General features: G+C 36.8%; 1 protein-coding gene and 1 pseudogene across 2 annotated transcripts; both read left to right on the top strand.

Annotated features, from left to right (window-relative positions):
• The first annotated feature begins 1,878 nt into the window (after nt 1-1,878).
• On the top strand, nt 1,879-12,063 carry LOC137728468 (galactan beta-1,4-galactosyltransferase GALS3-like; annotated as a pseudogene).
• A 7,528-nt stretch (nt 12,064-19,591) lies between these two features.
• On the top strand, nt 19,592-22,741 carry LOC137729520 (galactan beta-1,4-galactosyltransferase GALS3-like). 2 transcript variants are annotated; one of them, XM_068468488.1, is made up of 2 exons: nt 19,592-20,872; nt 22,239-22,741. In XM_068468488.1, the coding sequence occupies exons 1-2, from the start codon at nt 19,650-19,652 to the stop codon at nt 22,582-22,584; spliced, it is 1,569 nt and encodes a 522-aa protein (XP_068324589.1). In that variant the 5' UTR covers nt 19,592-19,649; the 3' UTR covers nt 22,585-22,741. The 2 variants fall into 2 exon arrangements, with proteins under 2 accessions (XP_068324589.1, XP_068324590.1); XM_068468489.1 differs by lacking the exon at nt 22,239-22,741 and adding an exon at nt 21,231-21,372.
• Nucleotides 22,742-26,505: the final 3,764 nt, after the last annotated feature.

Below are 26,505 nucleotides of genomic sequence, written 5' to 3'. Positions count from 1 at the left end.
ATCATTCAAGAAAACATTAGTTATTAAGAATCCGCTGATAACCATTTTATTTTTTATTTAAATTTTATATTTGACATGTACGGAAAATATATTGGACCAAATGAAGGATGAACAACGGTGATAGAAAATAAATGAAGACTAATGAAATAAAATTTCGTGAAAACAATTCAAAATATGTTTTTATTTTTTGTTTGTACGTATTTTTTAAATTTGAGCGTCTTTTCTTATGAATTTCTTCTGCATCTTTTCCATCATCAATCGTCCATTTTCTTCATCCCTCCTTTATTTTTATTTTTTATAGTTTAAACAAATGATTAATCCTCCATTTAAGTCATTGTAACTGCATGACTTGCTCTGCCCTAATCAAAAATCTCATTTGTTACTGAGAGACAAAGATTATGAATCTCTTTTTCTTATAAACCATCATTAGAGTTGTGGTTATGTTGCAAATTTGGTGAGTAGGGCAACAATTAAGACAAATTTTATCAAGAAATTTATTATATTACACCCCTTAAAATAAGAAGGAAGAAAAGAAAAAAACGCGAGTTCAACAATTAATTAGAGTGCAAGTAAAAGCAACAAGTTAGTTTTAGATATTCAATCTAAGAGAAATGTTAATATGACTCTTTCAAAGGTGTCTATAGGCTCTTTGTTATCTCCATGGACTCTTAAAAATGGCACGAAAATTAACGTTAAACTGTGAGGTTGCAGATAATTCATGGAGAGTTCCCTTAGCATTTATCTTCAATCTAATGCTTGATTTCGGACAAACATACAACCCAAATGCAAGAGATAGTTTTTGAGGTTTCTTATTTATTTTATAGGAAGCTTTAGAGTTGAACCAGTTGGTTTTCCATTCCACAAGGACTTAATTATTCTTTCCTAGTTGATTAATAAGTTTGTTATTAATACAAACAATATATTTATTTTCAAGATGGGGATTAGAATTAAGTGGCACAAGAGGTCAATAATTTTGATGCCAAACGTGTCATCTCTAAAGTTGAACCTAAAACTTTTTACTTACAAAAAATAAATTCTATCAATCAGTAATGCTAAGTGATTTCTCTCATAATTAATTAAGTGATTTCTCTCCTAATTAATTAATTAGAATTTTTTCCCTAATGGATTAATTGGAATTTTGCGCAAAAAGACAAAAGATTAATTGGGATTTCATTTCACATTTCTTTACTATTTGGATTTGGTAACGTTAAGGAGATCAAATTTTTACACTAAATTTTATTAACCAAATGATATGCATATTGATGATTAAATTATTACTTAACTGTTAATTAACGTGCTTATTTCTTATTGTTGACATATCATATGATTTGCAAAATTGTTTAAAAATTTGGTATCCCTAACATTATCCATTTGGAATTCCAATTACATAGCTGTCATTTACCCCCTGCAATTTGTCCTGCTAATTTATCACCCAAACGATTTAAAAGTGGCCAATTTAAGCCTTACTGTAAAATTTTTCAATTTCCCAAATTATTCAAAAGCAAATAAAATTTCACCGAAGCGGGAAAAAAATAAACCTTCATTTCCTTATAGAAAAATGTTAAGAAGACTCTTTAAGTAGAATATCCGCTACCTTAAGTTTTTTGCACAATATTTTTCACCTTGGCATGTGAATTTTAAACGGTAAAGTGTTCCAGTGTCCCTTTTTTCTTGCATCCTTCTCAAAGCAATTATTCCCGCAAAAAAGACATTTATTACAAAAATTCACAAAACCAAAATTCATTAAATCAAAGCTGGAAAAAACACATATAAACCCCCCAAAACAAAAGAATTGCAAACTACGCTGACATGCGGGAGAGAAATTTTACGTCTTCCGTTCTCTCTGGTTCAGCAGAAACGAAAGCTCTACACACGTCAATGGTGAAGGAGAAAGCAGAGAAGGAGAAGAAGCTATTCGTCAGAGTCGTCTTGAACTACGCGGCGGAGCTGAAGATACTACTGACCCTCTGTTAATCATCTGCATATTAGTTACTCTTCTCCAATTCAGGCCTTCCCGCTTCACCCTCTCCACCTCCGATCTCCACTTCTGCATCTGCAAAGTCAACCCTCCGGCCCAAGCACAGGCCCTCGCCCAAGCACCGTTCCAGTCAGATATAGCCACCACCGTCGCCGCAGATACAGCACTACTCTCTTCGCCAGCACCGTCATCAACACCTTTCCCGCCTCCGCCGCCATCTGTTGAGCTCGACAAGGTGCTCAGCAATGGCATCCTCAAGCGGGCGTTCAACCCGTACGGCTCCGCCGCCTACACTTTCAGAGGCGGCATGAACACTTTCATTACCATGGGAGCTTACAGAGGCGGCATGAACACTTTCGCCATTGTGGGTATGTCCTCGAAGCCTCTCCACGACTTCTCCAACCCCGAGTACGCGTGCCAGTGGGTCTCGAATCTCAATTCGACCCGACCCATTTCCTCAGCCGGGTACAAAATGCTCCCGGATTGGGGCTTCGGCCGAGTTTACACCGTCGTGGTCGTGAACTGAACATTCTTCCAGGCCATCAATGCCGACAACTCCGGTGGTAAACTCCTCCTATTAGCCACCACCGTAGGCGATGGCGACGGGAATTTCGACACCACCGACATAATCCAGGCCTTAACCGAAGCCCCCGGAACTCTAAACGCCGGAATCTTCACCGCCAAGCCACAATACGACTATTTATACTCTGGGTCTCCATTGTTCGATAATCTGAGTCCCCAGAGAGTGAGGGAGTGGATTGCTTACCACGTCCGGCTGTTCGGGCAGGGATCCCATTTTGTATTCAACGACGCAGGCGGGATCCATGAGGAGGTGCTGGAGGTTCTGAAGCCATGGATGGAGCTCGGATACATAACGCTGCAGGACATCAAGGTGCAGGAGAGGTTCGCTGGGTATTATCACAACCAGTTCATGGTGCTGAACGATTGCTTGCACAGGTATAAATTCATGGCGAAGTGGATGTTCTTCTTTGATGTGGATGAGTTCATTTACATGCCTCCCAACAGCAACATTAAGTTGGTGCTCGATTCCCTATCGGACTACACTCAGTTCACCATTGAGCAGATGCCGATGAGCAACAAGCTCTGCGTCTTTGAAGATTATAGCAAAATTTACAGGTACCTATCTCACCTTTTTCTATCAAGTTTTGTGAATTACTTCTGTGGATTGACATCTGGGTTGATTACACTAGTGCGCAAACGAAACCGAATTCCACAATTTCATGCACTATTTGTGGTTGTGCATTTCAATTGGTAATTGCATGAGATTGTTTGTCACCTTTGCTGTATATTGCCATGCATGCATAATTATGGCTGGACTGTTTTGTAACTATTTATATTTAGATGTTGACAATGTAAAGTTTTTTTAATCAAGTTGTCTGTGCGCATGAAATGTTTTTTTTTTTTTTTTTGGCACTTCCTCCGCTTTTACTAAAGGGTCCTCCTGTCTTCCTCCCCGGCTTGAACTTTGTTAAAGTGACTGTTTTTTTATTTCAAAAGGAGGACCTCAATTATTGTTTTTAAATGTTTTTATCACGAATGATTTCTAAAATTGACCACACTATCAAAATGGTCTCTAAGATTAAAAATTGATCTATGTAGTCCCTAAAAATAGGTGTCGCAAATCAATATGGTCCTTCCGTCACAATTCTGTCAAAATTTCTGTTATATGCTAGCTGGTGTAATACATAAATGGGTTATACAAGATTTACGAGTTTTTATCACACATGGACCCTGAAAATGACCCACACCGTCAAGATGATCCCTGAAATTGAAAAGCTATCAATGTAGTCCCTGAAATTATCCTTCCGTCACAAATCTGCTAAGATTTTTGTTATGTGCTGATTTGGGTTTCATAATTTAATAAGTAATTAAAAAAGTTGTCAAAACATCTTTTTCTACAATGGAATTATCTCAAGGCAGAGCTCGTCGTTCTCCATGTCACTAAGGTCACTGGGGTAGCTCGCCGAAAATGCTCTCCAAGATTAAAGTTATGAGGATGTCGAAGCCCAAATATTAACCGTGATCGATGTCACAGAAGTCGTCACCAATCCAAGGCATCACCAAAGGTGGTCCCGACCTTGGTTCAATTCGATGAAGGGTGTAAAGATGTCTTGAGAATTTTTTTTTTCAGAGAAAAGATGGCAAAAGCTACCATGGCATAAATGGAGGTAAAGGAGTGTGGCTTTCGATTAGATGTGATTGCAGGACTGGGTCGACAACTTTTTAAATTAATTATTTGATTATTAAACTTATTTCTAATTTAATTAGACTTGTGGGACCCAGTTGTGTACATATCAGTGTTAGATGACATCAGCATGCTCAGCGCATCACTGAAACTTGTGGAGTTTGACTTGGTTCAAACTCCTATCCTTTCAGCTGTTCCTAGTTTATAGGACTGTTTGGCTATTTGATTTTCTGTTGTAATCTGAACTTGTGGTTGTAATCCTTTCCTTGTTTATAGGGTTTTCAAACCCAATCTGTAATCATGAAAGTATTATAAATACATGCATCCCACAATTGATTGGGTATGCAATTGACGTGAAACTTTGAACTAGTAAGTTTTACAATCAACACATAACATAAGCTTTGATAGAATTGTAACAGAAGGATCACATTGATTTGAGACACCTATTTCTAGGATCACATTGATCGATTTTAAATTTCAGGGACCATTTGTGATAAAAACGACTTATGGAGCCCATTTATGTGTCACATCAGCACATAACAATTTTTTTTTTTAAATTAAGACGAAAGGACCACATGATTTGTGATACATATTTTCAGGGACTAAATTAATCGATTTTTAATTTCATGAACCATTTTGACGGTGTGGGTCAATTTTAATGACCATTTGTGGAAAAAATAATAATAATAAAATAAAACCCCTTGTTTTAATAACATTGTGGCCCATATTTCTGATACTCTTGCTTTTGTGTTGATGTTTTTTCTTCTATAGATGCATGTAACATGATCCCAATTATCAAAATTATATGTTAATTCTGGTAATGGAAAATTATTAATGCAAATTTTTTAACAACAATATGTTTACTGTAAAGGTCAAAGGTTTAGGTAAGACGTAGAATGGTCTAGCCATATTAGTTTCATATCGAATTCATGGAAGTTAATTATATATTAATTGATTAGTTAATTAAGCTCAAGATATTAATTTGGAAATTAAAGATTTGGTGTGAAGAAATGAATCAGTTGAAAGACAAAGGTCATATGTATGAATATGTTGTTGATTATTTAATTAATATTAAGACTGATGTTGACCATTATGAAATCAAATTAACTAAAAACTTAAAAGATTAAGACAGTGTAACATCCCGTCCCGGGATTTATAGAAACGTACATTGAATTTACGATTTTACCCCTAGATCGTTTTTGTCACGTTTTTGGTTGTTGGTGTGGTGTGGAATGTATTGGATTACACCCACACACACAATCACTTTAACTTTCCCGGGATTTCCTCCCTCATTCCCTCACTCTGTCTCTCTCTTTTTCTTTCTCTTTCTCTTTCTCTTTCTCTCTCCCTCCCCGAGCTCCATTATTTCTCTTCTTCTTCTTCCTCTACACACGGACACACATACAAACCTAATCAAATCTTCACCAAACAAGAAACCAAGACCACCATCGTGTTCGTGGAGCTGAGAGGAGTTCAAAGGTGCCATTTTCAGGTAAGGATATCGTTGTTTTCACGTCGTTTCAACGAGGTCCGATTATTGCACTGTTCATGCAAACCTAATCTAGCTTGTTTTAGGAGATTCTAAGCTTGTAGATGTGTTTGTGAGGTCCCAAGGAGACTCGGAGTGGTTCGTTGGGTGAGTTTGGACGTCGGGATCGTCCTGTGCAAAGTTGGCCGAACTTGGATCGTTGTTGCAGGTGAGATTCTTTAATTTTTAGGCCTTAAAACTAGTCTAACGTTGTTCTACTAGTCCTAGGCTTCATTTTGGTATAAAGAACGTGAAATTTGGTTGAAAAACGAAGGAGAAAACAAGGTTTGAAAATTACCCAGTTTTCCGGCGCCGTCGCCGGCGCCGGAGTCTCACCGGAGAAGACAGGGGAATATTCCGTTAAGTCTAACGGAATATTCCTAACGGCAGTGGACGGAATCTGGTTAGATTTAACGGAATATTCCGTTAGTTGACGGAATATTCCTGACGGCGTCAACTGACACCGTCAGTGTGCAGTGCACGTGGGCCGCGCGTGGGGGCGCGTAGGTCCGTGCGGGGTCAGGCGCGTGGGGGCGCGTGCGTGGTCCAAAATTTTTTCTAAAAATATGTGTGTGATCCTGAGGTTGTGTAGATCACATTGGTATATTCATTTGTCCAATTTGAGCAATGTATGAGAAGTTATTACGAGAAGTTGCTTAGGTGCTTTTAAATTAATGTTTTCGTAACTTTGTCGCGTTTAGGTGATTCGTTTTCCGAGGACGAGCGTTCACACTTGAGGCAGGGGGGCTACGACCCTTCTAATTACCAGTGAGTGGGCTTTTGTTTTCCGTATATACCTATATACATATTAATTCCCAGAAATTAAATAGAAAAGGTTATATGTTTTATGCCATGCATCATTTGAATATTGTTTACGCATCATCGCATGTATTAGTATTGGCATACATATATATAAATGTGTATTTGGTGCTGTGGACGCACAGGTAAGTGCCAGGTAAGCGGTATTCATGTGGTTATGCATTCCTGTTTATTATGCAATAGTAGTTTGAAATGCTTAGAGAGCTCATAATCTGCACCCCCGGTGTTAGTGCTCCCGCCCAGGGCCAGGGCACAGCCTTCACGTGTATGTTCACCAGCACCGCATGCTCGCCTTGGATCCAAGATAGGTGCAAGCCTGTCGTACAGACCACAATAGGTGGTTCCGACTTGTAGGTGACCCGCGATTTATCGCACAGCTTCACGTGATCGTAGCACTAGAGCATACATATATATATATATTACACCCAGCCTGTCGTACAGACCACGTTAGGTGGTTCCGACTTGTGTGCAGATTCAGTTATCGAGTTGAGAGTGGAGCTCTAGATGCAGCCGTACAGGTCACGTTAGGTGACTCCCGGCTGCCAAATTATATGTTATTGATGTGAATTACGCTTGAGCATTTACATTTGATTATGAAGTTCTGTTGTGGCATATTCTCAAGCATGAATGGCATATTGTGAGCATGAATGGCATAGTGTGAGCATGAATGGCATATCATGGAACATGATTGATATATTTATACATACGTATATGTTCATTTTCTGGGAAGTATACAGGTTTTACGGCGAGGGGTTAGAATGTATTTTGCTAAAGAGTTTTCAAAGAACTTTGTTTTTGCCCACTCACGCTTTTGTTTTTGCGCCCCTCCAGGTTCTAGTGGTCTAGCAAGTTCGGTGGTTTATCCCAGAGGGCGTCCCGGCATTTCTGACAGACATTCACCATTGTAGGGTCACCTTCGGGTGTAAATATGTCGTATCTTTTCCTTTTGGACTGTTGTAGACTTGCTCTGAATTGTGTCTCACATACACTAGTACTTTGTATGCTATTAAGTTTTTAATTATTAGTACTTTTATATTACCTTCTTATTAGCTTCCGCACGCGCACATGGCTACGTCACCTTCGTGTGACGGCCAGCATGCCCTGATCTCGGTCGGGGTGTGTCAGACAGGTTTGTGTAAATTTCTTAATTTGTCTGAGAGAGATCTAGAATCCAGCATAAAACTTGGTCAATTTAGCCGAACCAACACAAAGATAAAAAAAATTCACCTAATCTCTACAATTGTAATTTTATCAGTTTCTTGCAATAGAAGTATAACCTGTGTTCACATGCTGATCTGAACATATTGTGATGCTGCAGGAAGTGGGGGTTTGAGAAACTTGTGTACAGGGATGTGAAGAGAGGAATACATAGGGACCGGAAATACGCGGCGCAGCCGCGCAATGTGTATGCCGCGAGGGTACACATGTCGCAGAATTTAGCAGGAAAGACGACATACAAGACTGAGGGAAGGATCAAGTACTTCCATTACCGCGGAACCATTATCACCCGGCACGAGCCCTGCATACAGCTGATCAACGCGACCGAGGCTTATGTTAACCATACCTTATGTTATGGACACAACCATGATAAGTCTTGCTGGCTCTGTGAAGGAGTTTGAGCTCAGGATGATTGGACACAGATTACAAAAGACCAGACGGTAAGAGGCACACCATTTTCCCACTTTTTTGCATATCTTTTTTTATTTATTTTAATTTTCTTGTTATTTTTTCATTTGTTAATGTTTAATTACAGTTATGGAAAAGAAAATTCTTTGGAGGGTTTACAGTTCTTGATCTTCCTTGTATAATATTTTTTGGTAAAAGGTATATGTATATAATTGTTTTCAGACATGTCACATGCTCTAAGGAAAAATACATATATTAGATTGTGTTACATTCTTTCTAGTATTTAATTTTCTTAATTTATTTAATTATGAGATTTGCGTAGAACTTCTTAAAGCATCTCCAAAGGAGATGTCAAAATCCTAGTGGAATGCCACTATATATATGGACATCAAAAGTCTCTCCAACCAAAATGTTATTTGCTGACTAGATTTGAAGGCTTAGTGATTTGATGTCAAATTTATTTTTTATTCATTTTAATAGTGGGTCCCTTATTCCATAAACATTTCAACCAATAAAAATTTTGTTTCAACATTTTTTTAATAATTACAATCATTTAAAACTCTATTTAAATAATAAAATAATATTTGACAATTCAGTTGGAGAAGTACAAAATTTGATATAAGAGCAAGTCCATCCCTAAAAAAATACGCCAGCACCTAGCCTATTTAATCCACCAAGTGAACAGTGTTGGACGCCAATGAATAGTAATAGGCCAAATGCATCTCAACCCCTAACAAAAAATAGTTTAGTCAATTTTATTAAGATATTATTATTTTTTATTATAAAATAATAAAAAAAATATTATGCTTGGCCTTGTTCACCATCCCCACCCTTTCATATCAAGCCTTTTTTTCCCAGCCCCTTTATCCCCATAGCCACCATCACATAGCTCGGCAAGTCCTGGTCCAACGGCGAGCGGACTTGTCGACGAAAGTAGTCTCGATCCTGATCCACTACATCGGGTAGGAGTGCAGACGGTCAGATTATGCAGTGAAATTCCAAAAGTGAAAGTCGTTTGGTGGCATGGATAGGTGTGTGGATGATCTAGGTTGTTTGGGTGTCATTCCTGGAGGTACACATCTGGTTTCTTATTTTGGGGTGAGATTTGAGTGTGACAAGGTGATGGATGAAGGGTGTTATTGGGGTTTCTTATTTTGGTGGTGAACACCCCCACGGCCAACACTGGCATGGCCGCCAAGCATGGGATTGCTCACGTCAGATGGCTTGGTTGTTGGGTATGTCGATTCTAGGCCTGTCTTTTGCCTGGCTTAGGCTGGGGTGGAGTGATTTGGCTGGGGGCCGACCTGTTTTGGGTGCTGGGTGCCAGGCAATCCACTACCGGTGGACTTGGCTCTAAGGCTTCAAATTGTCACAGCAGCCATCAATTGTAATTTGACTCTTATAATTTAACATTTCCTTTGGTACATAGAAAAATGAAAAAATGAACCATGTTGCGAGCTTGATTTCAAGTGAACTCCACTGACCACCATCGCCTCTCCTTCGCTGATCCAAGTCCAAAATTCGAAGCCGTTCGCTCTTTGTGATCCGTGGAAGCTACAAACTCTCACAGTCACAGTCACAGCTTTCAATTGGTAATTGCATGAGATTGTTTGTCACCTTTGCTGTATATTGCCATGCATGCATGATTATGGCTGGACTGTTTTGTAACTATTTACATTTAGATGTTGAAAATGTAATGTATTTTTAATCAAGTTGTCTGTGCGCACGAAATGTTTTTCTTTGGCACTTCCTCCGCTTTTACCAAAGGGTCCTCCTATCTTCCTCCCCGGCTTGAACTTTGTTAAAGTGATTGTTTTTTTAATTCAAAAGGAGGACCTCAATTATTGTTTTTAAAGGTTTTTATCACAAATGATTTCTAAAATTGATCACACCATCAAAATGGCTTTTGAGATGAAAAATTGATTTATGTAGTCCTTGAAAATAGGTATCGCAAATCAATATGGTCATTCCACCACAATTCTATAAAAAAATTCTGTTATATGCTAGCTGATGTGGTACATGAATGGGTTCTAAAAGATTTACGAGTTTTTATCACAAATGGTCCTTGAAAATGATCCACACCATCAAGATGGTCCATAAAATTGAAAAGCGATCAACGTAGTCCCTAAAAATATCATTCCGTCACAATTCTGCTAAAATTTTTGTTATGCGCTGATGTGGGTTTAATAATTTAATAAGTAATTAAAAAAGTTGTCAAAACATCTTTTTCTACAATGGAATTATCTCAAGGCAAAGTTCATCGTTCTCCATGTCACTAAGATCACTAGGGTAGCACCGAACATGCTCTCCAAGATTAAAGTTATGAGGATGTCGAAGCCCAAATATTAACGGTGATCGATGTCACAGAAGTCATCACCAATCCAAGGCATCACCAAAGGTGGTCCTGATCCTGGTTTAGTTCGGTGAAGGGTGTAAAGATGGGTGTCTTGAGAAAAAAAAAATTCAAAGAAAAGACGGCGAAAGCTACCATGGGTGGAGGTAAAGGAGTGTGGATTGGATGGGATCAAGGGTGATTGCAAGACTGGGTCGACAACTTTTTAAATTAGTTATTAAACTTATTTCTAATTCAATTAGACTTGTGGGACCTAGTTAATTACACATCAACCCATAACAGATCTTTGACAGAATTGTGACAGAATGGCCACATTAATTTGAGACACCTATTTCTAGGACTATATTGATTGATTTTCAACTTCAGGGAACATTTGTGATAAAAATGATTTATGGAGCCTATTTATGTGTCATGTCAGCACATAACAGAATTTTTTACAAAATTGTGACGGAAGGACCACATGATTTGCGACAACTATTTTCAAGGACTACATTAATCGATTTTTAATTTCAAAGACCATTTTGATGGTGTGAGTCAATTTTAATGATCATGTGCGAAAAAAAAAAAAAATCTTGTTTTAATAACATTTTGGCCCATATTTCTGATACTCTTGCTTTTGTGTTGTGAAGCATATATTTTCAATTATTGATGTTTTTTCTTCTATAGATGCATGTAACATGATCCCAATTATCAAAATTATGTGTTACTTCTGGTAATGGAAATTATTAATGCAAATTTTTTAACAACAATATGTTTACAATAAAGGTCAGAGGTTTAGGTAAAACGCAGAATGGTCTAGCCATAATAGTTTCGTATCGAATTCATGGAAGTTAATTATATATTAATTGATTAGTTAAACTCAAGATATTAATTTGGAAATTAAAGATTTGGTGTGAAGAAATGAATTAGTTGAATGACAAAGAAATCATATGTATGAAAATGTTGTTGATTATTTAATTAATATTAAGACTGATGTTGACCATTAAGAAATCAAATTAATTAAAAACTTAAGAGATTAAGACAGATTTGTGTAAATTTCTTAATTTGTCCGAGAGAGATCTAGAATCCAGCATAAAACTTGGTCAATTTAGCCGAACCAACACAAAGATAACAAGAATTCACCTAATCTCTACAACTGTAATTTTGTCAGTTTCTTGCAATAGAATTATATCCTGTGTTCACATGCTGATCTAAACATATTGTGATTCTGCAGGAAATGGGGGTTTGAGAAACTTGTGTACAGGGATGTGAAGAGAGGAATACATAGGGACTGGAAATACGCGGTGCAGCCGCGCAATGTGTACGCCGCAGGGGTACACAAGTCGCAGAATTTAGCAGGAAAGACGACACACATGACAACGATCAAGTACTTCCATCACAGCGGAACCATTAACACCCGGCGCGAGCCCTGCATACAGCTTATCAACGCGACCGAGGCTTATGTTGACGACATACCTTATGTTATGGGCACAACCATGATAAGTCTTGCTGGCTCTGTGAAGGAATTTGAGGTCAGGATGATTGGAGACAGATTAGAAAAGACCAGACACTAAGAGGCACACCATTTTCCCACTTTTTTTGCATCTCTTTTTTTTTTCTTTTTTTTTTTCTTGTTATTTTTTCATATTTTAATCTTTAATTACAGTTATGGAAAAGAAAATTCTTTGGAGGGTTTACAGTCCTTGATCTTCCTCGTATAATATTTTTTAGTAAAAGGTATATATATATATATAATTGTTTTCAGACATGTCACATTCTCTGAGGAAAAATACATATTTTAGATTGTGTTACATTATTTTTAGTATTTAATTTTCTTAATTTATTTAATTTTGAGATTTGTGTAGAACTTCTTAAATCTATGGTAGCATCGAAAATGCAGAAATCAAAGAGAAACATATGGTACATAGGAAAATGAAAAGTGGAACCATGTTGCGAGCTTGATTTCAGGTGAACTCCGCCGACCACCATCGCCTCTTCTTCACTGATCCAAGTCCAAGTCCAAAGTTCGAAGCCGCTCGCTCTTTGTGATCTGTGGAAGCTACAAACTCTCAGTCACAGGTTTGTCGCCTCTCTATGTACCTCATCCTTGTTTTATGACGAAACCATAAGGAGAACCCGCTTTAGGGCTCGAAACTGCCGCTCGCTCTTTGTGATCTTGTGGGCTTCAAATGTTTTTACTTCTTTTCTTCTTTTGGGTTCGTTGGGTTAGATTGGTCTTTGAGTGGTTCTTTATACACTCTTTTTTTTTTTTTTCTTAAATAAAGGAGGATAATTAGTGGCAAGTTATGGTTATCCACTCCTTTAGGGGGCTGGGAAGACTCACATAGGCATTTCAGCCTCCCCATGAACACACGTCTAGCTTCCACACCAACAGCGGGTTTCGAAATAATTATGTTAATACAAGGTCTTTTCAGACCTCTAAAATGATACAAGCCTGGAGAAGGCCCAAAGAAGGAAAAGAATACCAAATCATGTGGGTTTATAACCCAGCCCAATAGAACCAAAAGAAAGAGGCTCGACTGCTCTAGACGACAGGTTACCGGTCGGGGTTGACCATCAACAAAGAAGCCGAGCATCAAGTAAGAAACCTACTTTACTACACATAGCCCAAGGAACAGGCCTCTTAGAAATGCCAAGCTGCGTTTTAGTCATCCACAACGGAAGAAACCTAAGAAGGGACATAAAGGTTGTCAGACCAATCATTCAGGGTAGCGTTCCTCCAACACATTAGGACTGAGCAAGGCGCTTGACACAAGTTAGACCAAGAAACATTGCAATTGGACCTAAACAAACATCACTTCAATTATGTGTGTTACTTAGAGGGACTAGGATTCTCTCTCCTCCTTTTTTTATCATCTTCCATCTCTTCATCTCACATTCTTTATTTTATCTTTTTCTTGTTATAAAAAATTAATATAAGATATTGACGTGATTTAACTATGATCGTTCAAATAGAAAAAGAGGAAAAGAAAGAGAAAAAAAAGAAGAGAGAGAATCCTATTCTTGATAGGGATGGTAAGGAAGCGACACTTGTAGGATTCTCTAAATTTGAATTAAGTATTGTCGACGCTGTCAAAGAGCCACCTAATGCTTGTGGCATGTCTTCACATATACGACATCGGCTCGTGGGACCACACTGTTTATTTACCTAAAATCGCGTTCACTGCGGCCTGACACGTGCCATGAACTCCCACGCGGTTTATGAACCAACTAGAGTAAAAGCAATCGATGTGTTTTCTGGACAAAAGTTGTATTGCATGGGTGGATTTACCACGTCCTTTCCTCAACCGCGTTTGAGAAATTAAAGTGGTGTTTGGAAGTGTGTTTAAAATAATCAAAAATATTTTCATATAAAATATTTTTAAAATGTATGTTTAGTCAAATTTTTAACAAAAAATTAAAAAAAATTCAGTTTCATTAAAAATCACATATCTGATGTTTTTTCTAAAAAGTACTTTAAGTGCTTTTAGAATCCAAAATCAATTTCAACAAACACGTTTTTAGTCATTTAAAAAAAAAAAATTCAAACGAGCCCATAATTAACTCAAACATAAGAAAGTTAAAAATGAAAAAGATTTTTCCATCGTGGCCGTGAATTTAGAAACTGCGTATATAAAATATATAGACGACTTGTGTTATGAAATAGTATTTGAGGCTGTGAAAGCAACCAGTGTTCCCACTCTAACTCTATGGCTTTCCTGGAATCCTGGCTGCCAAGAGACATCCGAGTGAGTTAGAAATTAACTACTCATTAGTCAAGTTCCCATCGGATATATAAGTTCAGTTTGAAGAAATCTGTATGGTTTTCATCTCTGTTCATACGCTTGATTTTTGCAACAGATGCAGAGGATCTCGACGGAATTTTGCAGCAGAGACAGACGCGCTATTATTCGTTCTCCTTGATTTAGTAAGCAATAGAGTATTTTGGAAATGGCTGTCATTCAACTAATTCCTTTTTCGCGTATGTAATCACGCTTTAAGAGTCATTCGCGACTCGTGTGTGTGAGTGAATATCCATAACAAAATCAATCATACAATTTTTTTAGTTAGGAGTTAAAAAGTACGTATGATTGAGATGTCATCGGCCTAGTTATTGGAGGCCCCCATGTTATGTTTCAACTAATATGACATATCAAACGAGTGCAATATGAAATTGTTGACTAATCTATACTATTTATTATCAAAATCTTCTTTGTCAATTAAAATACGGTGAAAAGATAGTTTGGTCCTATAATCACAATTCAATAAAAATATTTAAAAAATCATAATTATGGGCATTAAGGTAATTTAGCACAATTTTTTAAAAGTTTTTTTCTTTTCCCTCACCACATGTGCAATTCACCCCATCCCTCTCTCTTTTTTCTTTTTAAAAGGGAACTAGCTGGTGGCTTCGATGCGGTAGTCCACCATTTCGAAAACCGATAAGACTCACAAAAACATTTTAGCCTTCTTCTGACCACTATTATGTGATTAACCAACGGTATAAATCGAACTCAAAATGCGCTGTGTATACGATCTTGAATTCATCTCTAACTATTGAACCACCTCATGATGGTTCTCACTTCTCTCTCTCTCTCTCTCTCTCTCTCTCTAAATCCCACGTTTTCTCTCTCTCCTCTCTCACATTGATTTCTCCGCTTCCATAAATTGCCAAAAATTTATACACAATGTCTATTTACCATTATTCTCCACAAATCACGACTTGCTAGTATATAGTATGAGATTAAGAAAAAGATTTTGCTTAATGTCGCACTATGAATTCATTCGACCTAATTAACCAGTTGTCATGTCATTAATTTGGCAAGGCAATTTGTGAATGAAAAGAAAAAATGCATATTCATTCTTTTTTTTGGTAAAACAAGGAGGAAAAAAACCTCAGACAGCCTAACTCAAACCATCAGAACAATAATGCACATTCATTCTTCAAGATGGAAAACAACACCCATAACCTATTTTCTTTTTCAAACTGATTTTAACACTTCTTTTTTTGTAAATACACATTCTATACTTGTTTTTCACTGTTTAGATCAAATAAAGTAAAGAAAATCAATTGTCAAATTGCATGTACGTGTGTTGCCTTCCATACATTTTAAATACACCACTTAACATGAATAATGAACATATAAAATTACAATTGTCTAATCTTCGGAAGTAATATTTATGGGTATCAATAATAATTGACGCGTAAACTGCGTATAATATAAGTAGATGACATCGACCTTGTCCAATTTTCTATTTAGTTATGTAATCTTGTGCGTGCATGTATTTTTGGTAAGAGGTCACCCTGGCCATGCACGTCCGTTTGAAATAATCAAACCCTTTCAAATCCTTCATTTTTGCAGAGCATATAAAAACATAAAAGCGATTATCTTTAAAATCATAATTCACTTGTCGAATTCATTTAAAATCCATTTCAAAGACCTAAATATATAATTAATAACAAATGTATCATCGTACCATTGCCATTTTCAGACGAGCATGTGAAGTACTTTGATCATGTCAAATTCACATCACATTGGCAAAAATGTACTTGAAATAATGTAAATGTTTGAAATTGATATGACCTTGGCAGCTTCGCTCATTGATGTTGAATATTTTGTGCAAATGCTCTGCTACATGCCGCGGAAAGGGGAAGGGGTGAGTTCCAGGGGAGGACCGCCGGACCCGAGAGGGTTATGCGTTCTGGTTTTTCTGGAGATTTCTAACGTGAGAGATGGCGATAGAGCAACTCTGTAATTCAAATTTCGAGAGTAAAGTTGGGTGGTGGCTGCAACACCCTAAACTAAGCTACAATAACTACCAATTCAATTTTTATTAACAAAATTTTATTTGAGTGTGAAAAAATAATTTAATCTTCTATCGCAAGATAAAATTATAGGTAATAATATAATTTTGCAAAAACCAATTTTGCTTTTCTTTTTTCTCTCCCACCCACATATTATCATAGTATATCTTTAATTTTATATTTTAAGAAATAAAAATTTAAACCTCTTTTCACGTACTCTCTTACACATTTCTCTCAAACTTCTCTCTCTCTCTCTCTCTCTCTCTCTCTCTCTCTCTCTCTCTCTCTCTCTCTCTCTCTCTCTCTCTCTCTCTCTCTCTCTCTCTCTCTCTCTCTCTCTCTCTCTCTCTCTCTCTATATATATATATATATTACATTTTTTTCATTTGCACACACATAATTGGTGGAATTCATCTAATTTTAAAATCCTAAGAATTTGTTAAAGCTCAAAATTGCGACGTCAACAAAGATTAGTATGTTCAGCCCTTAGTGGGCTCCGGGCAAAGATTTAACGTTATGGACAACAAGATTTAAGGGGTTCCCTCTTAAAACTGGGCTACGTCCATTGTAGTGCTCTGTATATATATGATATGGGTTATAGGAAGCGCTCGTTAATAGTGCAATCGTTTTCTTTTTCATTTTTGGCTTACCAAAGGCCTATATATAGAAGAACCAGTACCTCTTATTTTTTATTTTTTTCAGTAAAAATAAAAGAGGTATTTGTTCTTCTATATATAGGAGGAGGATTCTCTCCCCTCCTAATCTCTCCTCTTCACTCTCCTCCTATTTGAACGGTCACGATTAAACCACGTCAACATTTTATATTGATTTTTTTTTTATAGAAACAATAAGACAAAAATCAATGTGTAAGAAGAGGGGAGGGAAGTGGATGAAAATAGAAGGAGAGAGAATCTTACTCCCCCTGTCAATCCCCTTGCCACCGACGCGCCTGACTTGGATTCTGCTGGGGTGGGGTGGTGATTAACCTCCACCATATTTCTTAAACAATTTTCATGGCGATTAAACATTTCAAAGTACAGAGTCAGTTCAGTGATTAATTCACCATTAATCATACTCATAATTTAGTACAAAAAGGCACTTTTTGACTTGCCACGATCTCATGTGAAAAATTGAACTAAAAATATATATCTATTTGGATAAGATATGTTGACACAACGACATCTTGATACTATGGGAAACTTGAACGTTTCATAATCTGTATAACGGCTCACTATTTCAATAGAAGGAGCATTTAAATTCATTCGGTTTTCAATTTGGGATATGCTTCAACGAAACATTAGCTATTAAGGACCTGTTGATAACCTCTTTTTTTTTTTTTTTTTTTTTTTGTTTATTTCAAATTTTGCGTTTGATATGTGAATAAAATATATAGGAAAATGAAGGATGAATAATGGTGATAGGAAATAGATGAGGAATGAATGGAACAAAATTTCGTGAAAAACAACTCAAAATATGTGTTGCTTTTTTGTTTGTAATTTTTAATTTGATGTCCTTCCTTCTGAATTTCTTTTGCATTTTTTTCCAACGTCAATCATCCATTTCTTTTGCAATTTTCATTACATTCTTAATAAGAACATCTATATATTATGAGGTTGTAAACTCTAATTCGATTAATATGTGCGGTTTGCAGGTAAATTACGTACACATATTTATCTTTTGCTATTAAAATATGATACACGTTTAAAGAGTCATATGTTCAGTTTATTACAATTTGACCGGCTAAGGAGTTTGGATTCTCAAACTAAAGAATAATGCTAGGTAGATCAACTTTTCAAATCACATTTGCAAATCATATAATGTGTCACTAGTAAGAAATAAACACGTTAATACACTTAAATAATAATTTAATCATTAACAATTACGTCATATAGTTTACAAAATATGATTTAGATATATGATCACTCTAGCATTACCACTCAAGTAAAAGCAACTTATAGTCCATCGTTAGAGTTGTATTTAGGTTGCAAATTTGGTGAGTAGGGCGACAATTAAGACAATTTTTATTTAGAAATTTAGTAAATTACACCACATAATTATAAATAAAAATAAAAATAAAAAAGTAAAAACACGAGTCCAATAATTAATTAGAGCGCAAGAAAGGCAACAAGTTCGTTTTAGATATTAATCTAATGCTTGATTTCGGACAAACATACGAACCAAAAACAAAAAATAGACTTTGGGTTTCTAATTTCTTTAATTAGGAACCTTTAGGGTTGGATAATTTGGTTTTCCATTCCACAAGGAATAACTTGGTTATTCCTTCCTAGTTGATTAGTAAGTTTGTTCTTAATACAAATAATATATTTATAACAAAAACGGGGGATCAGAAGTAAGTGGTACAATAGGTCAATCATAATAATTTTAGAAAAGAATGCGTTATTTTTAAATTTTTTTTTAACAAACAATATTATCTACACTCAAGTGGTAGAGAAGTGAGCCAAGTCTCGCAATAGGCTAGCCATAATAATGTGGTTCAAATTCGTTTTTGGCGGCGATAATTTTACCTAAGACCTCTTACTCACTCACAAGTGAAGAGAAATATCACTAAACCGTAATACTAAGTGGCTTTATTTTTAAAATTAAATTTAAAACCTTTCACTTACCAATAAAAATAAATTCTATCGGACTATAATGATAAGTGATTATTCTCCTAGTCGATTTATTAGACTTTTTTACCTTATTGATTTATTGGAATTTTGTGGCAGAAGGAAAAGATTAATTGGGATTTCATTTCACATTTTTTTTAGAATATTCCAATTTACAGTAGCGTTGGAACTATGGGCCCCCTAATTATTACTAACTGTCAATTACCGCCTGAAATTATTTTTCAGCTAATTCACCCCCAAACTATTTAAAAGTGGCCAATTTAATCCTCACCGTTAATTTTTCAGCTTCCCAACACTATTCAAAAGCATATAAAACTTCACCAAAGCGGCAAAAACCCAAATCCTCCTTTCCTTCCGTCCTTCCCCAGACAATTATTCCCTCAAAAAAATAAAAAATAAAATATGCCACTTAGTACTACAATTTAGAATTTTTTTTTTTTTACTTATGAATGAAAGATCTTAAGTTCAATTCTCGATAAAAATAAATTTAAATCATATTATTACTAATCTATTATAAAACTAACCCTATCCCTTTTTATTTAATATAGATAATATCTTTTATTAAAAAAATTACAAAAATTCATTAAATCACAGCTGGATATAACATACACTCGTATATATAACCCCAAAACAAAAGAATTGCAAACGACACTGAGAGAGAGAGAGAATTTTAACTTCTTTCCTTTCTCTCTCTGGTTCAGTAGAAACGAAAGCTCTACCCACATCGATGGCGAAGGAGAAGAAGCTGCCCGTCGGAGTCGTCTGGAACTACGCCGTGGAGCTGAAGCTACTACTCACGGCTCTGTTAATCCTCTGCACGTTTGCTACTCTTCTCCAATTCATCCCTTCCCGCTTCACCTTCTCCACCTCCGACCTCCGCTTCTGCATCTCCAGAGTCATCCCTCCGGCCCAAGTCCAGGCCCTCGCCCAAGCACCGGTCCAGTCAGATATAGCCAACGCAACCGCCGTAGCTGCAGCACTACTCTCTTCGCCAGCACCATCATCAATACCATCTTCCCCGCTGCCAACGCCACCGCCGCCTCCGCCGCCATCTGTTGAGCTCGACAAGGTGCTCAGCAATGGCGTCCTCAAACGGGCGTTCAACCCGTACGGCTCCGCCGCCTACAGCTTCATCACCATGGGAACTTACAGAGGCGGGATGAACACTTTCGCCGTTGTGGGTCTGGCCTCGAAGCCTCTCCACGTCTTCTCCAACCCCAAGTACGAGTGCCAGTGGGTCCCCAATCTCAATTCGACCCCACCCATTTCTTCAATCGGGTATAAAATCCTCCCGGATTGGGGCTACGGCCGGGTCTACACCGTCGTAGTCGTGAACTGCACATTCTCCCAGCCCATCAATGCTGACAACTCCGGCGGTAAGCTCCTCCTATTAGCCACCACCGAAGGCGGCGGAGACCGGAATTTCAACACTACCGACACAATACAGGCCTTAACTGAAGCCCCCGGAACTGTAAACGCCGGAATCTTCACCGCCAAGCCAAAATACGACTATTTCTACTGTGGGTCTTCGTTGTTCGGAAATCTGAGTCCCCAGAGAGTGAGGGAGTGGATTGCTTACCACGTCCGGCTGTTCGGGCCGAGATCCCATTTCGTAATCCACGACGCCGGGGGGATCCATGAGGAGGTGCTGGAGGTTCTGAAGCCATGGATGGAGCTCGGATACGTGACGCTGCAGGACATCAGGGAGCAGGAGAGGTTCGATGGGTATTATCACAACCAGTTCATGGTAGTGAATGATTGCTTGCACAGGTATAAATTCATGGCGAAGTGGATGTTCTTCTTTGATGTGGACGAGTACATTTACATGCCTCCCAAGAGCAACATTAAGTCGGTGCTCGATTCCCTGTCGGATTACACGCAGTTCACCATCGAGCAGATGCCGATGAGCAACAAGCTCTGCCTCTTTGAAGATTACCGCAAAACTTACAGGTACCCATCTCATCTTTTGCCATCAAGCTTCTCTTGTTTTTGCATTTTCTGAATTGGGTTCGCTGCATTTTTTATCCGAACGATATTCTAATTAATCTAATCTAAACTACTACGAGATTTCGGATTCAAATAATTAGTTCAGATTTGGAAATGTGAGATCTTTGAATTACTGCTGTTGATTGACATCTGGGTTGATTATACTGGTGTGCAAATGAAACCAAATTCCACAATTTCATGCGTTGTTGTGCATTTCAATTGGTCGTTGGGCATTGGATTCTGGCAATAATTGCATGAGATTGTTTGTCACCTTTGCTGTATATTGCAATGCAATCATAATTACGGGTGGACTTTTTTGCAGCCTTTTGCATTTAGATGTTGAAAATGTAAATTTTGATCAAGTTGTCTGTTGGCATGAAATGTTTATTCTGCTGGCACATTCCTCTGCTTTTGCTGAAGGGTCCTCCGAGTCCTAGTCCTAGTCCTCCTCCACATTCATTTTACTAGGGCACGTGGGCGGTGGTGGGGTGGGGTGGGGTGGGGGCTTTGAACTTTGTTAAAGTCATTGTTTTTTTAATTCATGAGGAGGACCTCAATTATTCTTTTAGTAACATTTTGACCCATCTTTCTTGTACTCTTGCTTTTGTGTTGTGAAGCATAGTTCTTCAATTATTGATGTTCTTTACTTCTGTAAGATGCATGTAACATGATCCCAACTACCAAATTATATGTTAATTCTGGTAGCAAAGATGCTACTCTTACCATATTTGTATCATCTCTCTAATAGAAATTAACCCCACATGTGTTGGTGGGACCTACATCTATCAGAAAGACGATACAAATACAAATACGTGGTAAGTGTAGCATTACTCTTTTGGTAAGAGAAAATTATTGATGCAAACTTTTGAACACAACGATATGTGTACACTAATTGATTAGTTAAGACGCGCAAAGGGTAGAAGATTTAAGTAAAATGCACATGGTCTGGCCATAATAGTTTAGTATCTGAATTCACCAAAGTTAATTATATATTAGTTTATTAGTTAAGATCTAAATATTAATTTGGAAATGAAAGATTTGGTCAGGGAAGAAATGAATCAGTTGAAAGAAAAAGAAGTCATGTTTGAATGTATTGTTGATTATTTAAGTAAGATTAAGACTGATGTTGACCATTAAAACAATCAAATTAATTAAAAACTTAAGAGATTAAGACAGTTTTGTTGGGACTTGAGAATTACCAATGGGTAAATTCAGCGGAACCAACAAAAAGAATTTACCTAAGCTCGACAAATGTCAATTTTATCGGTTTCTGGCAATAGAAGTATAGTCTGTGTTCACATGCTGATATGAACACATTGTGATGCTGCAGGAAATGGGGGTTTGAGAAACTTGTGTACAAAGATGTGAAGAGAGGAATACGAAGGGACCGGAAATACGCAGTGCAGCCGCGCAATGTGTACGCCACGGGCGTTCACATGTCGCAGAATGTAGCGGGAAAGACGACTCACAAGACGGAGAGAAGGATCAAGTACTTCCATTACCACGGAACCATTGCCACCCGGCGTGAGCCCTGCCGGCAGCTGATCAACACGACGGAGACCAATGTTGACCAAATACCTTATGTTGTGGACACAACCATGAGAATGGTTGCTGGTTCTGTGAAGAAGTTTGAGCTCAGGATGATTGGAGACAGATTACAAAAGACCAGACAATAAGAGGCACACCATTTTCCCACTTTTTTGAATCTCTTTTTCTTTTTATTTTTTAATTTTTTAATTTTCTTGTTTTTTTTTATATATGTTAATGTTTAATCACAGTTGTACGTAGAACAGAAAATTCTTTGGAGGGTTGGAAGTTGTTCCTTGTATAATAGTTTTTAGTGAAAGGTATATAATAGTTTTTAAATTTTTATATTCTGATTCTTTTTATTTATTTATTTATAGTAATAAATTAGTAAAATTAATCAAATTGTTTGGGATGGGTTGCCGGTACGGAGAGAAGGGACCACAGGGCGGTGAACATCGGCTTTGGTGGCAAACCTGCTTTTCTAGGGTTCCTTTCCTTGCTTTACCTCTTTGATACCCCTCACTTTTAATTCTTGTCCCCTTTGCTGGATTTATGATTTGGTTTTTTAGCCTTTCTTTTTCTCTTGAGTCTTGAGCAAATGGATAAATCCATTGATTAAAACAAGATTAACAGAACTTTTTACATTTTCTGAGGCATCCAATGTTTGAAAGCATCATACTGTACAATATTGCGTGGTCCAAGAAGGAAAGGGATCATTTTTGGATTCCTTCTTTATAATCCATCAAGTCTGGAGATCCGAACCATTAAAATTTGATCTAACGGTTACAAACAGAGACCCACTTTAAAAGTTATAATAACTTTAGCCGTATGATTAAATTTCAATGATTCGGATCCCCGAACTTGTTGAATTAGGAGGAAGAGATATGGAGAGGACCCCTTTTCGTCCAAGAAAAAGTTGATTTATCTTTTGGACGCAGTTCAATTTCTTTCATGCAAAACGTCATGCGTAAGATTATGTATAGATGTTAAATTGTGATTTCTCTTCCTTGCATGAATTTTTTGTGTCTTTTAAAAAAACCATAATAACATTGGGTTGGAAATCTAACGTCAAAAGTTCAACAAAAGAAGTTACAACTTATAATTACACGGTTCCGTTTCTAATTACATCGATGCTTTTAGGATAAAATTCATTTTTGCTGAACTAGAGGTGGTTAAGTTGTGAACAATATTGTTGTTCTACCATTTGTTCCGTCTCTTTGAAAATTTAACAGTTTATCAATGAAGTCTACCAAAGATGAATGAACGTAGAAGATGGATTTATATATATGGACATTTCCTACCGAGACAAGAATTAAGGTTGCTTTGGTGACGAGAAAAGTGTGCATATGTGCGTTGTGATTATAAATGTGGACACTCTATCTGATTCAAGACATCACAGAGGGTTAGCTTTATCTAAAACGAATGAAGTCAAAAGGAGGAGGTGGTGGATGACATGGGGAGCCCTACCTTTAAGGCTTTAAGTAAGAAATAGGCAATAAAAGGAAATAAATAAAGGAGGGAATGATGTATCAATGGTTCGGTGAAAGTGTTTCATCTCTAAACGACTCCTAATAAGTCTATGACTTGTGCTGTCTTAGACTTTTTCTTATGTTAGTTTTACTTTTACTGGCCTTCATTTTGAATCACGGTGTGGTACATACGTTTTAAATGAATAACATTAGATCATGCTGGAAGACTCTATCAATAGTTCGTTGAAACTGTTTCATCTCTAAACGATTCCTAATAAGTATATGACTCCTATGTTGTTTTGGACTTTTCCTTATGTTAGTTTTACTTTTATAACAATGTTTGGCGAGTTGGATTGTTATAAAATAGAATCGCACTCATATTGAGTCGAAAAATCTAAGTTTAATAGGACTGAGTTTTATTGTTCGGTGAAACACACAGGTGTCATGAGTTTGATTATTAAAAGTTACGGCTCTAAGGTCTTCTAGCGAAAAAAAGTGAGTGTGATACTAATATATTGAACTCATATAGAAATCACACTTCTATAGTGGGCCAAAGAATTTGAGTATGATATGAAATCTTGAGTTCAATATATCAAACTCATAGTGTGATATCATTATTATTGAACTCACACTAATGTAGCAGTTGTGCTGTATAATTTAAACTCAAAATACATGATTCTTATAAATAGGTATCACACTACTTGAATCACTGTGGAAGACTTGACAACTATTAAACTCACACCAAAACATGAACAAAATTGTGTGAATCAAACTCAGACAACCTGGTTTCTATATACGACAATCAAACTAATAAATTATTGTCTAAGACTAAGGTCGGCCAACCTTCACAATCAGGTTAATAAGAGGAATGCTAGTTGTTTTACCTTTTTATTTTCTCTAGATTTATTCTCATCGTGCAATATAATTTAATGATAAAAATGAGTTGAATCATCAATTACGTTACAAGATAATAACGTAACGCGTAAGAAAGTAAAAAGAGAAAGGCAGCTAACTTTCTCCTAAATAACAAATAACAAAGACAATGATATAATATATAATTGAAAGAAGAGGACTTGAGAGAGGTCCAACTAGTCGCTTGGATTGAAAAAATATAAACACAAAAATAGCCAAGCATACTCGTGGAGCCAACATAGAGTGCCACTTGAAGACCCCTTCATCCTCCGTCCGTCCTTGTAATTTAAACAAAAAAAACTAATTAATCAATGCCACATTAACCGAGTATGATGTCCATACGAGTCCAATATGAGAAAGTGTCAAATTTAAAGGGTTTTATTCGCAACTAAAAGAAATTATTAGGGTGGGTGAGGGACTGTGGGGTTGGGTTCCCAATTAAACTTGACAAACAGGTCGTGTTTGTCGTATTTGTGTTAAATTCGTTATTTTAATTTGTCGTGTCGTGTCAAACTCATTATCTTAATGGGTTTTTAACATGTGACTTGATAACGACCAAATTCGTTAACGGTTCGTGTCATTTTGTTTCAGGTTAATAAGTCATGCAAAAAATTTCTATGCCTAACGTCTATCTCTTGTAAAGTATGCTCCCTAGGAAGATAGACTACATACAGGTTGTACTCCTGGAAAGATAGAATATCACCATGTGAGATTAAGCAAATGATGTCTTATAGGTTGATCCCGATTACAACCCGACTTCTTAATGAGTTCTTAATAGTTGACCCAAAACATGTAAATTTTATATCGTTTCATGTCAAATTAACAAATCATGTAAGAAATTGTTTGACTTAGTTCCAATGGCCCAAATGCTTTGCATGCCTTTGTGAATTTTTATTTAAATGCGGTAAGTAACGTAGTATTTAATATATACTTTATACTATATAGTCTGTCTTGTCTATATATGTGGTAGGGGAATAATGTCCTTTATGAGACGAATGAATTCGTTACTGGTATTTTATATAGATATTTATATCTCATGGGGCTGCTGCTTCTGCCTCACTAAATTCAGCAGCTCCAAGAGTTACGCCGATGAAATTGGAAACTCAACGCCTTTTTCTAAAGGACAACCATACCACCGATTTTTTTGCAGATTCTCTGGCGTTCTTAACGTTTGTACATTATACTATGGTGCAGTTTTATGGTCATGCTTTGTTCCACCGCTAAATGCTCAATCTGCTTTTCATAGAGAATGAGTTTTACGAAACAAACCGTGACTTTTTTGTTTTTAATAAAATAATGATATACGAAAGTTTTTCAACACGTGATTTTGTGTTATTAGATCGGGACGTCACGTGAAGGTAAACTGGTTTCATGTAAGTTGTTCTCCTCCTCTTATGTTATGTGTGTGTGTGTTTTTTTTTTTCCTTCAAAATAAACAAGATTTTGTTAAATAATCAAACAAAGTGGGCATGTAAAAAAGAACAAAGGGTCCCAGAGAAAGGCTAGGTGTTTCTTACACCAATGACTCGAGACCAGCCACTCTGCAGAGAAAAAAGATAGGATGTATTGATCTATCTGGATAGTCAATGCCCAATTGACAATTCTATATAAAAAACGTTTAGGATATGCGTATGAAAGAGAAAGGTTTCATGACACTTAACTTCTTTTGATTACATTCTCTTAATTACA

The sequence above is a fragment of the Pyrus communis genome, chromosome 3 (genome assembly GCF_963583255.1).
Source record: "Pyrus communis chromosome 3, drPyrComm1.1, whole genome shotgun sequence".
Lineage (NCBI taxonomy): Eukaryota > Viridiplantae > Streptophyta > Magnoliopsida > Rosales > Rosaceae > Pyrus > Pyrus communis.
The sequence above is the reverse complement of the archived record's forward strand: the minus strand, read 5'-3'. Positions and strand labels throughout refer to the sequence as shown.